Genomic DNA, 15,261 nt, shown 5'->3' on the forward strand with positions numbered 1-15,261 from the left:
CATAAATTTTTTAGACGTAAAATGACTTCCCACGAAGTTGATTATTGTTGGCAAGCTGATTTAATAGATATATCAAAATATTCAAGATTAAACAAGGGAACAAAATATTTATTAACGGTAATAGATACTCTAAGTAGATTTGCTTTTATTAAACCTCTAAGAAAAAAAAATGGAAAATCAGTAACAGAGTCTTTCAAGGAATTAATCCTAAACTCAAATCGGAAACCAAAATTCATACAAACAGACGAAGGAAAAGAATTTTTTAACAAACAATTTTATAATTTATTTAAGGAACAAGACATAAAATTATTTCATAACCATTCGCCACTTAAAGCAGCAATGGTCGAAAGGTTTAATAGAACTCTGATGACGAGATTACAAAAAGTTTTCACATATAGAAAAACAAATGTGTATTATGATATTTTACAAGAAGTAGTAGATTCATATAATGAGAGCAAACACAGAATTATTGAATGTTCGCCTAGGTCTGTCAACAAGTATAATCAGATGGATGTTTGGTTTCGGAGTAATAAAGATGTTCTTATGATGAAGCATCAAAAACCGAAATTAAAATCAGGAGATTTTGTTAGAATTAAAATAAATAAAGCGCTTTTCAGGAAAGGCTATTCCCCTACTTTTACAGACGAGATCTACAAAATTAGCGAAGCTCATAACAGCAAACCTATGACATATTCCATAATGGATAATTCAGGGGAAAAAGTGTTAGGAATTTTCTATCCTCAAGAACTATCTAAAGTGTTAACCTAAGCTATTTACATGCAAAATTATTTGAAAAATGAAAGCGGTCCCCATTTCCGCTGGTGCGGAAATGGGGACCGAGATTCATCATGTTATCACAACTTTTCTCGACATGTATTTCTTCTCGTGTTACGAGGTACCGGGTGGGCTTACGTTTTCCCTGTATTTACAACCTTTCCAACCCATGGTGTGGATTGGTACGGTTATCATGCTCCTATCATCCACATTCCTCTTATCTCTCGGAGTGTGCGTTTTGACAAGAAAAAATTACCTCATAAAAATTTTCCTGCACTTTTACGGATCTCTGATCGACGAGGTTAGCATAGTCCCGGCGAAATTGAGCAAATACCTGTCTTTCAAAGCTTTAAGTATTCCATGGCTTTTGGTCGGAATTGTGCTAAGTAATTGTTACCTGAGTATTTTCATTACGAATTTAAACTCACGTTTTCCCGGGGTAAAGTTCGACACCTACGAGAAAATTTCTTGTCAAGATAAACCTAAAGTTGAATTAGAGCAGGCCGCCCTAATGGTTCATTCTGACCTGGATGACCTAATCAACGACTGGGAAATTGGACATTTTAAAGCTAACCCTAGCCTAAAGCTTCTGGGAGGATTCTGTTACACAGTATTGTCTGAATTCATACCAATTATTGGAGATAAGTTTCAACTTTTGAGCTACAACTTTTTAAACCTTTACCCGAATTTTTTATTGCAAACTATCAAATTTCCAGTGGGCGACAAAGTTTTGCCGTATGTCTTCTCGAACCCAAGGATACGGTGGTATCCGGACAAGCTGAGATCTTTATGGGGTAATGTATACACATTTATTTGCCTGATCATACACATTTAAGCTAAGTATCCAAGTGAGCTTTTCACGCGTGAAATCGACATCTGTGAAAATGCCACTGAAATTTCACTCGAACGTATCCAGGTCAGCGATGAAAATGTGGTGGAATTTTACGCGAGTGAAAATTTCACAGATTTGTGAGTGAAAAAGTAATGAAACGGAGGGGTATTATTCCACAGGAATGAAATTGCAGTGAAAAGTCATGCCGCGAGGTTCAAATTTTTTCCAATTCTCTACTGCTGATTGAGTTTGTTATAAATCAATTTTTATAATAATTATTATAAAGCTCATATTATTAAATTACTATACATATTTTCTGCCAATTAAAGTAGTCGTAATGCCAAGGGGTGGCAAGTCCAATAAGGAGGTAAAACCTCGCAAAAAAAAGGTCGATCTGACAGATGACCAGAAAAAGTGTTTAGCTCGGCAGGTTCAACAATTTCCGGCCCTATGGAACATTACAGACGATGGATACATGAAACGAGATGTAATTTTAACACGGACAATCGTTTCGGAAAAAATGGAATTGCCAGGTATTAGCATTTAGCACAACATTTTTACATGTTATAAATACTGAAAAATGACGTACTTAAGACTCAATCATCTAATTATAACAGTATCTGAGTGCAAGTCTGCCTGGAAGTCGCTCAAAGATGCGATCAACTATCGAAGGAGGCATAAGCCGGGAAAGTCAGGGAAAGGGGGACCTGAAGGAGACGAGGAGGACGATGATCCTGATGCTAATACCCAAATGAGCCTCGAAGCCTGGACTTTTTATGAGTCATTAAAGTTCCTTGTTGATACTAAACCTACTCGCAAGTAATATTTTTACCTTTAAAAAAGTCTTATAGGCAAACTATTTTTGAGTATTAACACTATTCCACAGAACTATATCGAGCATAGTAGTTGACGACGAAGATGACGCTAAGGATCAAGAAAACGTATGTAATAATACGCCAAGTTCAGATGACGTAGAATTTGAAGCTCTCCCGACTACGCCAGCTCTTCCGGAACAAAAGTTCAAACGCCCGGCAAGCAACTACGACTACGTGAGATTAAACTTTACATATTATTCCATTAAAATTAAACAAATCTCAGTTAATATTTATTGTATGTATGTATTATAGATGAGCTGCAAAAGAAATAAAGAAAACACAGATAATACTGACACTAAAGTTATCGCCACTGGTATCGCCGAATTGGTGCAACTTCGAAAGCAGGCCACTGCTTCCACCACGCAAGTCAAGCCTTTGAAGTATGAGTCTATGTATGCAAATTTAGATCGGATGTTGGCAAAATTGCCGTCTAATGTTGTTGAAGATCTGAATATGCAATTTGTTTCTCTGGCATATGGAGAAGTAAAAAAGTACGAACATCACGATATCATTAACACCACTTAAATTTTTTTTAATGCAGAATCAATTAACAAGAAATAAAATTTATGTAGAACGGTAATAAACAATTGACTATTCATTAAGAATTAGACCTAGTACACGCATTGTCTGCCATGCTAAAGCACCACGGTCACCATTAACATACTCTTTAACACAATCTCGTATAAGTTTCGCGTTTTCGCTTGTTCTTCCAGCAACATGGGGCGAAAATTGTGAATTTTGGCAAGAATTTGCTGGTAGGTTTAGTCTCCAACCTCTTTCAATTATATCACCATTGTCATCTAATTGATCCGCGTATCCGTCCGGACAATAAGTAGATTTGACTTCATTCATCAGAAAGTTGTGCAGTAAACAACAAGCTGCTACGATTTTCTGTACCCTTTCTGGCTTCATTTGTAGAGATTTTGCACACGCCAACGGGAGCATAAAATTCCGAAAGCATTTTCAATGCACCGTCGAGCCCGGCTAAGCCTGTTAATTTCAAAATAACAATACAAGTTTCGTTAAATATCGATGTGATGATGCATGCCTTGATTTGTAATTTGTATACCGGTAATTAAATATTCGTTCACTATTTGTTAATTGTGCATTCCTGCTAGTGTGAAGAGGTGATCTTGGCCAAATCCTTATTGAAAAACTGGTTCTTTAGATCTGCAACTCTCACTATCTCCTTTTCGTAGTTGTGTTAGTGATCAATGATCACTATGTCAAAAAGGCAACTCTTATAGTTCTTACAACTCTTACCACCCAATAACCGGTTAGACATATAAGTAGACTAAATAGGTATACGTATGGTATATAAGTAAGAACAAGAGTGACCATCGACAGCGAGTCGACTGCCTGTATCTTGATACGTGCAATAAAACCTGTCCTGACTTTGTCTCACCAAATCTCACCTTGCCTCCAAGACGCAATTTATTTCCATGTACAACAACGACGACGATCGTCTCATCTGCCTCACCACCACCATCAATGCAGTGAACCCCCCCCCCCCCCCCCCCATAAACGGAACTTCACACTAGGAGAGTATGGCTTAAGTATCCTTCGGTGAAGGGGAAAGGCGTCGTCAGCTACAAAATAGAAAGGAATGGGTTGACCATTAATCTTCGCATCCGGTGGTAGATTTAATTGATCACGAGATAATGATTTTCCAAAATCGCATTTTCTGAAAATATTGCTGTCGCTCTCGCTCCCGTATGCGCCAATGTCAACGTATGTGAATCTGTAGTCAGCGTCACATACACCCATCAAGACAATGCTGAAGAAACCCTTCAAATATAAATGACTTATTTTTGGCGCAGATATGTAGATGACATCTTCGCATTAATCAAACATCGAAAGAAGAAAACAATATTAGCCAAAATCAACGATTTCCATAACTCAATTAAGTTTACCACGGAAGAAGAAGACCACGGGAAATTACCGTTCTTAGACTTGATGTTATATGAAAAATCTAACCGATCAATTGGATATCATGTATACAGGAAACCTACCAACACCAATAAATACCTGAACTACAATTCACACCACCCACTGGCTCATAAAATTAGTGTAGTGGACACTTTACTTACAAGAGCTCATCGACTGTCGGACGAAACCCACATTGAAGAAGAATTGGGATTAACAATGGACATTTTAAGAAAAAACGATTATCCAAACAAGTTAATTAAGAATAGATTGGATATAGTAAAAAGAAAAGCAGAACTAAATTTTCCAAAAAAAGATCCGGAGTTTGAAAAAAGAATCATTTTACCTTATGCTAGAGATGTAACTACGAAAATAGCTAAATTCTTGAGAAGAAAATTGGAAATAGAACTTGGATATTACCCTGGGACTAAACTAAGCTCTCTTATATGTAACACAAAAGAAAAACCTCCCAACACCAAAGCTGGAATCTACAATTTCAAGTGCAAAAACTGCTCATCTAAATATTTTGGAGAAACTCAAAGAGATTATGAGAAGAGATTTGCAGAACATCAATCCGACATACGCAGAGCAGTAACAACTTCTCCTGTATCATTACACATGGCAGAAAATGACCATCAAGTAGACACAACTTCTGTCAAATTAATTATGAAGGAGAAAAGACGCTATTTCCGGAAGTTTAAGGAAGCATTATGCATACGCAGCACAGAAGAAAAAATGAATAACTCTGAAGGAATGCATATCAACCCTATATGGTGCTCAGCACTCGTCACTTTTTTAAATTATCAATCGCCATAATCACCAAAACTGCACTTCATTAATCCCAAAAAACAAATATGTATGTACTTCGCCATTTATGATTTGTCCCCAATTTATGACCTGATGAAGGTATCTGTATGTGCCGAAAGCTTGTCAATAAACTCAATTTCAAAAATATGTCCTCCAACGCCGATCAATCAAATTATATATAAATGACTTATTTATTGTGATGTCCATTTTTGAATAATTTATTTTTGTTTGTACCTTGTAATTGTAGAAAGAACTTCCAATATTTGGTGGATTTACAATTTGGACATGTTTCCCGTCAATTGCGCCTACGCAATTCGGTAAATTCCAAAGTTCGTGATATCGGTTTGAAATATTTAACCAATCGTCTGTGGTGTTATTCTGTAAAATTAATTATTAAACATTATACATTTTCTATTTTTGTTAAAATCATGATTTAGTACCACCTTGAAGTATAACGGTTTGAGTGACTTGTACAAAGCTTCACAAGTCCTGTCCATGATTTTGCCAATTGCCTGTTTGCTGACTCGATAAACCGACGCGACGTGGCGTTGATATGATCCTGACGCCAAATATCTGCAATTTCAAACAAGAACAATAATTCTGCGAAATTCTGTTGTAAAGTGACAAATAATTTCGTAACGTCCACTCACTCTAATGTAATGGCCAATTTTTCAGCCGCAGATAGCGAATCCCCACGTGCTCGGGTCTTGGGTTCTAATTGTGGACCAACTAAAGTCAGCAAGTAATCAAAGTTAGATGGGTTGAGGTGAAAGTTCTCCCGAAAGCTGGGTGGGTACTGTCTCAAGTCTTGAAACTGGAATTTTAAAATTACTGATTTTAGACGGGAGCGTGAGGAATATTCATTTTTAACTTACATCCGATGCGAACCGCCCTTTTATGTTTCGAAGCTGAAGATAAGGATTTATGTGAAATTTAGGTCGCTTCCGCCGTCGTTTCGTTCTCTTGATTAGTACTGATGCAGCTGCCAGTGCAATAATTTCTTCCTCAATTTCAGATTCCACTGCACACGCTTGGTTTAATAGAACTTATAGTAATTACTATTTGATGAAGTTGGTAATTTGAAAAAAGTTATAGATTTTGAGACAAAACAAAATCAATATTTAAATAATTTTTCTTGTTGATTTTTGGAATAATAAATATAATTTTCGCGGACTGTAAGTCCACTTTGAGACATTTTAATCACATTCTGACTTAGATACGCCGAGGTGAAAATGCAGTGGAATTTTCCCTTTCACCGTCTTTTAACTCGTGTGGAATTTCGCATGAATGAAAAAATTTCACCCGAATTTCACTTCTGTGAAATCTCTAACTTGGATACTAGGCTTTAAACTAAACTCTGTAAAGCTACATAAGTGTAAAAATAGTTATTTAATGTTTACGGAAACAACAAAACTATATTAGACAATCACGACCCCAAACAAAATGGACGTAGATATTGGCTCCCTTCCTGGTCGAAAAACTAGGGGACTTCTTAAATTAGTTGGACAAATTTCTTCATGTAACTCGTTTTTGAATCACCCTCGAATTTAGGGCATAACAACCCGATTGTGGCCATCAAGGCAAAATATTTTTTTAAATGTTCAATTAGTCGTCATACATAAATATTTATTTGTGTGTGCAAAACTGTACGGTCAAATAGACAAATATGACACACATGACATAGATATATTGGCTTCATCCCTAATACATTAATTAAAATTTTCTCACGTGTACCAAAGTTTGCGATAACACGATTAATTAGTTATGCAAATCCGCCAGGTGAAAGTTAAAATTTATCCAACATTACAGGATTTCCTCTCATTTTTGTGTAAAATTTACTTCACGGAGGTAACCTTTACACAATCTGCGTATCAGGGAAAATGTTCTCAGCTTTATTTTTAAAGTGTTGACTCGGACAAGCTCTATCCTTATGATATTCCTTTGTTGCGTGTTTTTGTTTCGGAAACCATTCTATGAATAATTAATCAGTTGGTATGTAAGCACATAAGCTGTTTATGTATTTCGTTGGTAAACTGTAAAAGCGTATAAATATCTTTAATGTAAGTTAAATCCACATAATGACGCATGAGTATCGCATATAAATAAATAATTATGACAAACAAGATGGTTTTGACTTTTGTGAGACGACATATGTACAAAAGGATTCATGTGTATTCTGTTTAGCAGTATGTATAAATATACCTTTGCACGATATTTGTCCCAAATAGGAGAACTCGGAATCCACCTTTGTTCATAATTCAAAATACATACGTATATACTTGAATTAATTAGTTTAAACTCAATACAGAATATACTTACGAAAACATCCCGTGCATCTCACGCCCATCGATAGGCGTGACAGCAGCACACCTATTAAAACAACGATAGCTATCGTCGTATATTTACCTGTTTCCCTTTGTACGAACACGAAACTAAAAACAATCAGAAAACACTTTCCTCATAATACTGCTACGGTAATATTAATATTGTTAATTTTTCGTAAAATAAAACCATTTGAACATACGTACGAAACAACCAAATAAGTTGCCTGTGACCTTACCATTAAAATTAAACAAGCAGAGCTTATGGAAGTTTGCGCACCCACTTGACCTATTTAGGTAAACTTATTTACCCAAGTAGTTTAAAAATTATTGCCCAACCAAAATCCTATGTACGTAGGAAAGTTGCTTGTAAAACATTGTTCGACTGTGTAGTTTTAACTTTGCTCCAATTACAATTCATCTCTTGTGCCTCCATAAATTTTTGGGCCCCTGAAAAATGCATAAACCAATCCACACCTTGGCAGTCCTCGTATTTTACTGCACTTTTGTCGTAGCAGAATCCACCATAAATTTAGCCTACGTCCTAACCCCACACACACCTTGTCGATACAACCTCGTCTTCAACAATCTTTCCTCCTCCGACCTCCCAACTACCCGCAATACTCCCCTCACACTGCATAAACGCTCCTTATCTGAACGTTTTGATAAATACTTCTACATAGCAGGTACAATATCCGTGAAATCATTCCAACTCGACATCCTCCACAATAAAGGGTGGCTCTGCGAAATTGTCATTCTTTTCGTCGCATCAAATTTTACGAAATCTGACGAAACACAGGTACGATATTGGATCACGACGCAGAGCAGATATTATTTCAGAATAAATTACGATGAAAATTTGAACATTTATCCCGATAATTTTTACTTCCTCTTTATTCCTAGTAAACCAGTCATTTTCGTGGTAAAACTTACCTCATCCGTTTATAGGCAACACTTCACCCTCGACAAACTACAACCTTTCAAATTTTCTCTGCTCTTATTCCTCCCGAACGATAAAATGCTCCTGTGTCATCAAAGAAGTATCATGAGTCTCCCAATTTTACTACGATTGTCCTGCACTTCTACCTTTTCTGCTGAAGACATGCCACTATTCAACCCATCCATCTTCCCGTCATCTTCAGAATTTAATTGGATAGATCAAACTTCCGAATTTACAAAAAAGACACAATTATCAAAGATTTTAATTCGCATAGCATTGGACAAACTGAATGCTACCAGTCGGATCGAACATTTCGGTCACTGCCGAACTCTCATCCTTACCAAAGCTTGTCTCTACCCGCAGTTTGAACACGGAGGTCAGATCGCTGTAGTGCGCGGGAATCAAAATGTTATGACAACCTTTCTCGACATGTATTTCTTTTCGTGTTACGAGGTACCGGGTGGGCTTACGTTTTCCTTGTATTTACAACCTTTCCAACCCATGGTGTGGATTGCTACGGTTATCATGCTCCTATCATCCACATTCCTCTTATCTCTCGGAGTGTGCGTTTTGACCAGAAAAATTTACTTTATCCAAATTTTCTTGCACTTTTACGGCACTCTGATCGACGAGGTTAGCATAGTCCCGGCAAAATTGAGCAAATACCTTTCTTTCACAGCTTTAAGTATTCCATGGCTTTTGATCGGAATGGTGCTAAGTAATTGTTACCTGAGTACCTTCATTACAAATTTGAACTCACCTTTTCCCGGGGAACGGTTCGATACATATCAGAAAATTTCTTGCCAAGACAAACCTAAAGTTGAATTAGACAAGTCGGCCCTAATGGATACCTTTGACCTGATCCACCTAACTTACGGCTGGAACATTGGCAATTTTACCGCTAGCCCTACCCTAAAACTTCTGGGAGGATTCTGTTACACAGTATTATCTGAATTCGAACTATATCTTGCGGACAAGTTTTACCTTAACAGCTACAACTATAGAAGACTTTACCCCAATTTTTTATTTCAAACAGTCAAATTTCCTGTGGGCAAAGAAGGTTTTTCGAATGCCTTGTTAAACCCAAGAATACGGTGGTATCCGAACAAACTGCGATCTTTATGGGGTAACGTAAACATATTTACCTCATCACACTCATTTATTCAACAGAGAACGAATTAATTATTCATTCAGTATTCGTTAAATTCACGAATATTGAGTTACTATTTTCTCAGAATTATGAATGAATGGACAAATATTCGTCAGTCAATTTCATATTATTCATAAAAACTGAGCGAACAATTTTATTCCTTACTTAACGATATATAATACAGGGGTATATTGAGAAATCCATTGAATACGAAGAATTTTATACAAAATTAATAACACAATAAATATTATTTTACTCATTCTTCAATTTCTGATAAATTTATAATGAATGAACATTTTGCTCCCGTTTTTAAAACTAGTGAGGTTTTAATGAGGAAATATTTTTGAACAGATTCGGATTTGACTACCCCTGAAGTAAACGCGCTTATCGAAGAGGAACTTTTGCAGTGTGACAGATCCGCCTATCTCTGAGCCTCGAGAGAGATCGATCCCTACTACGAATATCTGAGGAGACAATATCCAGCCAAAAAATGGTATCGCGTCCAGAAAACCGGTCTTCTTATGCCGAGCGGATTTGCCTTCAACGTTTGGCGGGAATCTAGGATGGTTCTCTATATCAAATTGTTTTTGGAGTCGGGGATTTATCGCCAAGTTTCTGACCAGGTTAAACGAAATGAGACGTTTTCTAGAGAAAGGGAGGCAAAAAGAAGAGGAGAAAATAAGAAATTTCTGTATACAACGCCCTTTAAGGCGGTCCAGCTTGGCGACAGTATTCAAACAGTTTTCATCATGTTAGTCACGTGTTTGGCGGCATGTTTTTGTGTGGCGATTGTTGAACAATTAAAATTCAATTGGATTCATGAGAGGATGAATGTTGGATTAATTTGGGCTACAGTATTGAAACTAAGGCAAGGCGCCCCGTTTGGGGGATTACTCTTCTAAGGATTCCGGATAGATTGAGACTATTTTTCAAATTAAGAATATAGTTATTCAAAACTAGCGTGCAAGCCCGTTTCCCGCCGGGCGACCGAAAATTATTAGCTGGGAATATTTGTCGAGAGCGGAAGTGAAAGCAAATTTTCCACTCCTAGATAACCACCATCAGACCACTAACAATGCGATGACGCCAGCGGTTTTGATGAAACTACGATAATTATGTAGCCTTAGGTAAATAATTGAACACATGTTTTGGGATTTTTCATAATGCTCAGTTTCAACAAAGTTATGATGGTATAAGTGGCCGAAAATTCCTATTTTTCTCCCTCAAAAACAAAAAAAAAGAAAAACTTCCTGAGAAACATGCAAATTTTCGGCCACTTATACCATCATAACAAAATAGATCACAACTAGTATATATTTATTATATATATGCCGTTTATGGTGCAACAAAAACGGCTGGGCATTGCATCATTAGTGCAGCATTAGCGACCATCCGGGATACATAATTTTGAAAACTTTGTCAAAATTGTATGATCATTTCTCCCGGATATTCTGCACTATTGGTGCGTTTTGCATCCTATCCCCCAATTATTTCGCACCATTTTGTGTTACCGATTATTAGATATCAACTGTGCTATTTATTTACTAGAAAATTCGATTCGGTTTGTTCAATACCAATGGTGCGCCAAACATAAAAGATCATGACAAAGGTATTGGACCGCCCTTAAGACGCGCGCCGGGCGGGAACACAGCGAAATTAAATTTCGAAAAAATTATTTTTGAATAGACCAAGTTATAAGCTTGCCATTGATATATGTCACCAATTATTGAGTCATGGCTAAGACTAGAAAAACTTGGGTTGAAAGGCAAGAGTTGGGAAAAAGAGTGATTGAGTTTCATAAAAATCTAACAAACTATGATTCTAAAATCACTTGGCAATTTTTCTAGCAAGAAGGTATTCCTCATTCAAATGTCAATTCTTACATAAAAAAAGTACGAGGAATCCAATAAAGTCAAATCCAAAGTCCCTACTGGTCGACCTACAAAGCTAGCGACGACAAAAGTCAAAAATCGGATAAAAAAATTTAAAAAAATCATTCATCAACGGCAACGGCTGGCACGACAAGGAAGGTCAAGATTTCAAAAAGCTATTTGAGCAAAATCAAAGTCCATAAACTAGGGATTATAGCCAGGGCAAAAACACCAGCACCAAATTACAAACCAACACAACAGGAAAGGATTCATGCGTTCTGCAAGAAATTATTGAAGAAAATTGGGGGAAAAGTGGTCATCATGGACGATGAGCCCTACGTCACAGCTGACCCTTCAAATCTTCCAGGAAGGCATTTTTTCCATAGTTCCAACCCCTGTGAAGTAAAATATGAAGACAAAGTCCAAAAGAAAGACCAATTCCGAAAAAAATGAAGAATTTGGCAATGCATGTCTAGCATTGGTCATGTTTCCGATCCCGACATTTTGGAGGGTACTGTAAATCAGGGGGTTTATCTTAAATCATGCATTAAAGGGGGATTGGAATCGTTTATTACCAAAGATCATAAAAAAATAAAGTTTTGCTTTGGCCTGATCTCGTAAGGTCCCATGACGCCAAAAAGGTCACTCAGTGCCGACATCTGAAAAAAATTGAATTTGTGGCAAAAAATGGAAACCCACCAAATTTTCCTCAACTGTGACCAATTGAGAAATTCTGAGCGCTGACTACATCCAAATATTCTAAGCTTTCAGAAACGCCAGACACCTTACGAAAATTTAAGAACAGATTGAAGAAAATCAGCTTGAAAGTAGGTGCAGCCTATGGGCGGAATTTGATGCGAAATCTGAAGAATAAAATGCTAACTGTGGCAGACAGCGGAATTGAATTGTTAAAATTTGAACTGTATGGCAATCCAGACCCTTTGGTAGTAAACATATGCAATTTCTTTGAAATTGCATTAACTGTGTAAAAAGTTCTGAGCATTTTATTGCGCCGGTCCAATACCTTTGTCATGATCTTTTATAAGCTGGGAATGTTTGTCGGGAGTGGAAGTGAAAGTAAAATTTTCCACTCCTAGAAAATTATTGCCCCCCAAATTATTGCCCCTCCCCTTCCCACCAAAATCCTATGTACATACATACATACAAAACACTCCAACACATTTCCTGCCAAACTAAGTTTAACCTTCCTCCCATCAGGCCCCGTTCTAGGCGATGTGGCGCCCTAGGCAAAACGATAATGGCGCCCCTACGTGCTCGCACCGTCGGCGCTCGAAAACACTTTAATGTACTACACTTAACTATATAATCGTACACAAACTTGCATTTTACACTAATTGAATTTACATAAATCAGCATATTTTAGATAAGTTTGATTAAATATGTTTAATTCCTGAAAACATAATTGAATATTATTAAGGAACAGAAGCCACATTATGATTTCTAACTTTTTGAGGCTTTGCTTATTCAAAATTTAAATCATACAACAATGGAGAGGCGTAAGCTGGTTATCCCCGAGTTTGATGCGACTAATTTCAAGTTGCTCATGCTCAGAAAATTAGCGGGCACATACTTTTTCGTTTTGCTGAATCCGCGGGATTACGAATGTGGTAGAATTTCAAAATAAAATTACAGCCAATACCCGTTTTTTTTAAATGTTACAATTTTACCATTTTAAGAATTCAGTACAATTTTGCTGATATAGTAATTATTTTTTTGAATTTTGAAGAGTGGATGCTACAAGTGCATGCTACAAGTTTTTTTGAATCTTTAGAGGCGAATAACACTCTATTTTTGTTTGATTTAAAAGATTAACAAAAATGGATTTTATAATTTCCGAGAAGCTATGCTTATAGCAAACGTTGTGCATATTTTTCTTGATCGGGTTAAAATTTGATAAATGCGATGAAAGTTTTCACAAATCCCGATTGCGGCTGACAATTTATTAAAAAATTATTCGATATATATGGGAAAAAATCGCATTCAAGTATACATATGTTGGCTTATTTCTGCGATTGAACAATTTAAAATCAGTCCGGCGAAAATCTGAGGTAACCACCTCACACTGCTGGATTGTAAAGTTTTACGAAGAAATTGCAGTTTTTTCCTAAAATTGACAGTTTCGCAACTTAAAATTTGTGATTAACTAATAAATAAAATATTGTAGCACAAATTTCAGTGAAAGTCAGTTTTTATGTTATTTTCCACAACAAATTTAAAAATTCCGCATAGTCGTTTTTATCTAGTGTGTAGGGGCGCCTGCCGGCGCCCCTCGAATATCTGGCGCCCCAGGCAGTTGCCTAGCTCGCCTATACCTAAAACGGGGCCTGCCTCCCATAACAACTTGTTATTAACAAGTCATCTCTCGGGTCTCCGTAAATTTTTGTGCATCAGAAAAATGCCGAAATTTATCTATACATCGACTTTTCTCGTGTTTTGTTGCACATTTGCCTTGGCAGAATCGACTATAAATTTAGCCTCCGTTTTAACACCGCACACCTCTTGTCGATACAACCTCGTGTTCAACAAGCTTTCCTCCTCCGACCTGCCAACTACCCGAAATGTCCCCCTGACACTGCATAAACGGACCTTATCAGAATCTTTTGGGGGCCAGTTCCCCGTACAAACCGCGAATCCATTCCAACTTGACATCCTCCGCCATAAAGGATGGCTCTGCGAAATCGTCATTCTATTCGTCACCTCAAATTTTACGAAATCTGACCAAATACAGTTAGGATTTTGGATCGAAACACAGAGCAGATACTACTTCAGAGTAAATTACGACTGTAGTTTAAACGTTTATCCCGATAATTTTTACTTCCTCTTAATTCCTAGTAACCCAGACGTTTTATTGTTAAACCCTAATTCATCCGTATACACGCAACCCAGGGTTGCGTGTATACGGATGAATTAGGGTATAGGGTTGCCAACCCTACATCTACGAAAAACTGCTACCTGTCAAATTTTCCGTGTTATTATTCCTCCCCAGAGACAAAGTGTTCCTGTGTCATCAAAAAAGTATTTTGAGTCTCCCAATTTTACAACAATTGACCTGCACTTCTATCTCTTCTGTTGAAAACACGCCGCTATTCAACCCATCCATCTTCCCGTCATATTCAGAATTTAATTGGGTAGATCGACCTTTAACCCTGAAAGAACCGACACAATTATCAAATATTTTAATCCAAATGGCATTAGATAAACTGAATGCAACCAGTCGGATCGAACCTTTCGGTGAATGTAAAACTCACATCCTTAATGAACCTTGTCTCTACCCTCACTTTGAGCGCGAAAATATGATCGATTTGCTGGACGGAATCAAAAAGGTTGTCACCACTTCTCCCGACATGTATTTTTTCTCGTGTTACGAGGTCTCGGGTAGGCTGACGTTTTCCCTGTATTTACAACCCTTCCAACCCTTGGTGTGGATTGCTGCGGTTATCATGCTCCTCTTATCCACTTTCCTCTTATCACTCGGAGTGTACGCTTTGACAAGAAAAAATTACCTCATAAAAATTTTCTTGCACTTTTACGGCACTCTGATGGACGAGGTTAGCATAGTCCCGGCAAAATTGAGCAGCTACCTTTCTTTCAAGGCTTTAAGTATTCCATGGCTCTTGGTCGGAATTGTGCTAAGTAATTGTTACCTGAGTACCTTCATTACAAATTTGAACTCACCTTTTCCCGGCGAAAAGTTCGACACATATCAGAAGATTTCTTGCCAAGACAAACCTAAAGTTGAGGGGG

At 37.2% G+C, this 15,261-nt stretch overlaps 1 protein-coding gene across 1 annotated transcript; it reads left to right on the forward strand.

Moving 5' to 3' along the window:
- The first annotated feature begins 2,131 nt into the window (after positions 1-2,131).
- On the forward strand, positions 2,132-3,006 carry LOC118437316. The gene is made up of 3 exons (XM_035856258.1): positions 2,132-2,425; positions 2,493-2,655; positions 2,734-3,006. The coding sequence occupies exons 1-3, from the start codon at positions 2,187-2,189 to the stop codon at positions 3,004-3,006; spliced, it is 675 nt and encodes a 224-aa protein (XP_035712151.1). The 5' UTR covers positions 2,132-2,186.
- Positions 3,007-15,261: the final 12,255 nt, after the last annotated feature.

Source organism: Folsomia candida, unplaced genomic scaffold (assembly GCF_002217175.1).
Source record: "Folsomia candida strain VU population unplaced genomic scaffold, ASM221717v1 Fcan01_Sc013, whole genome shotgun sequence".
NCBI lineage: Eukaryota > Metazoa > Arthropoda > Collembola > Entomobryomorpha > Isotomidae > Folsomia > Folsomia candida.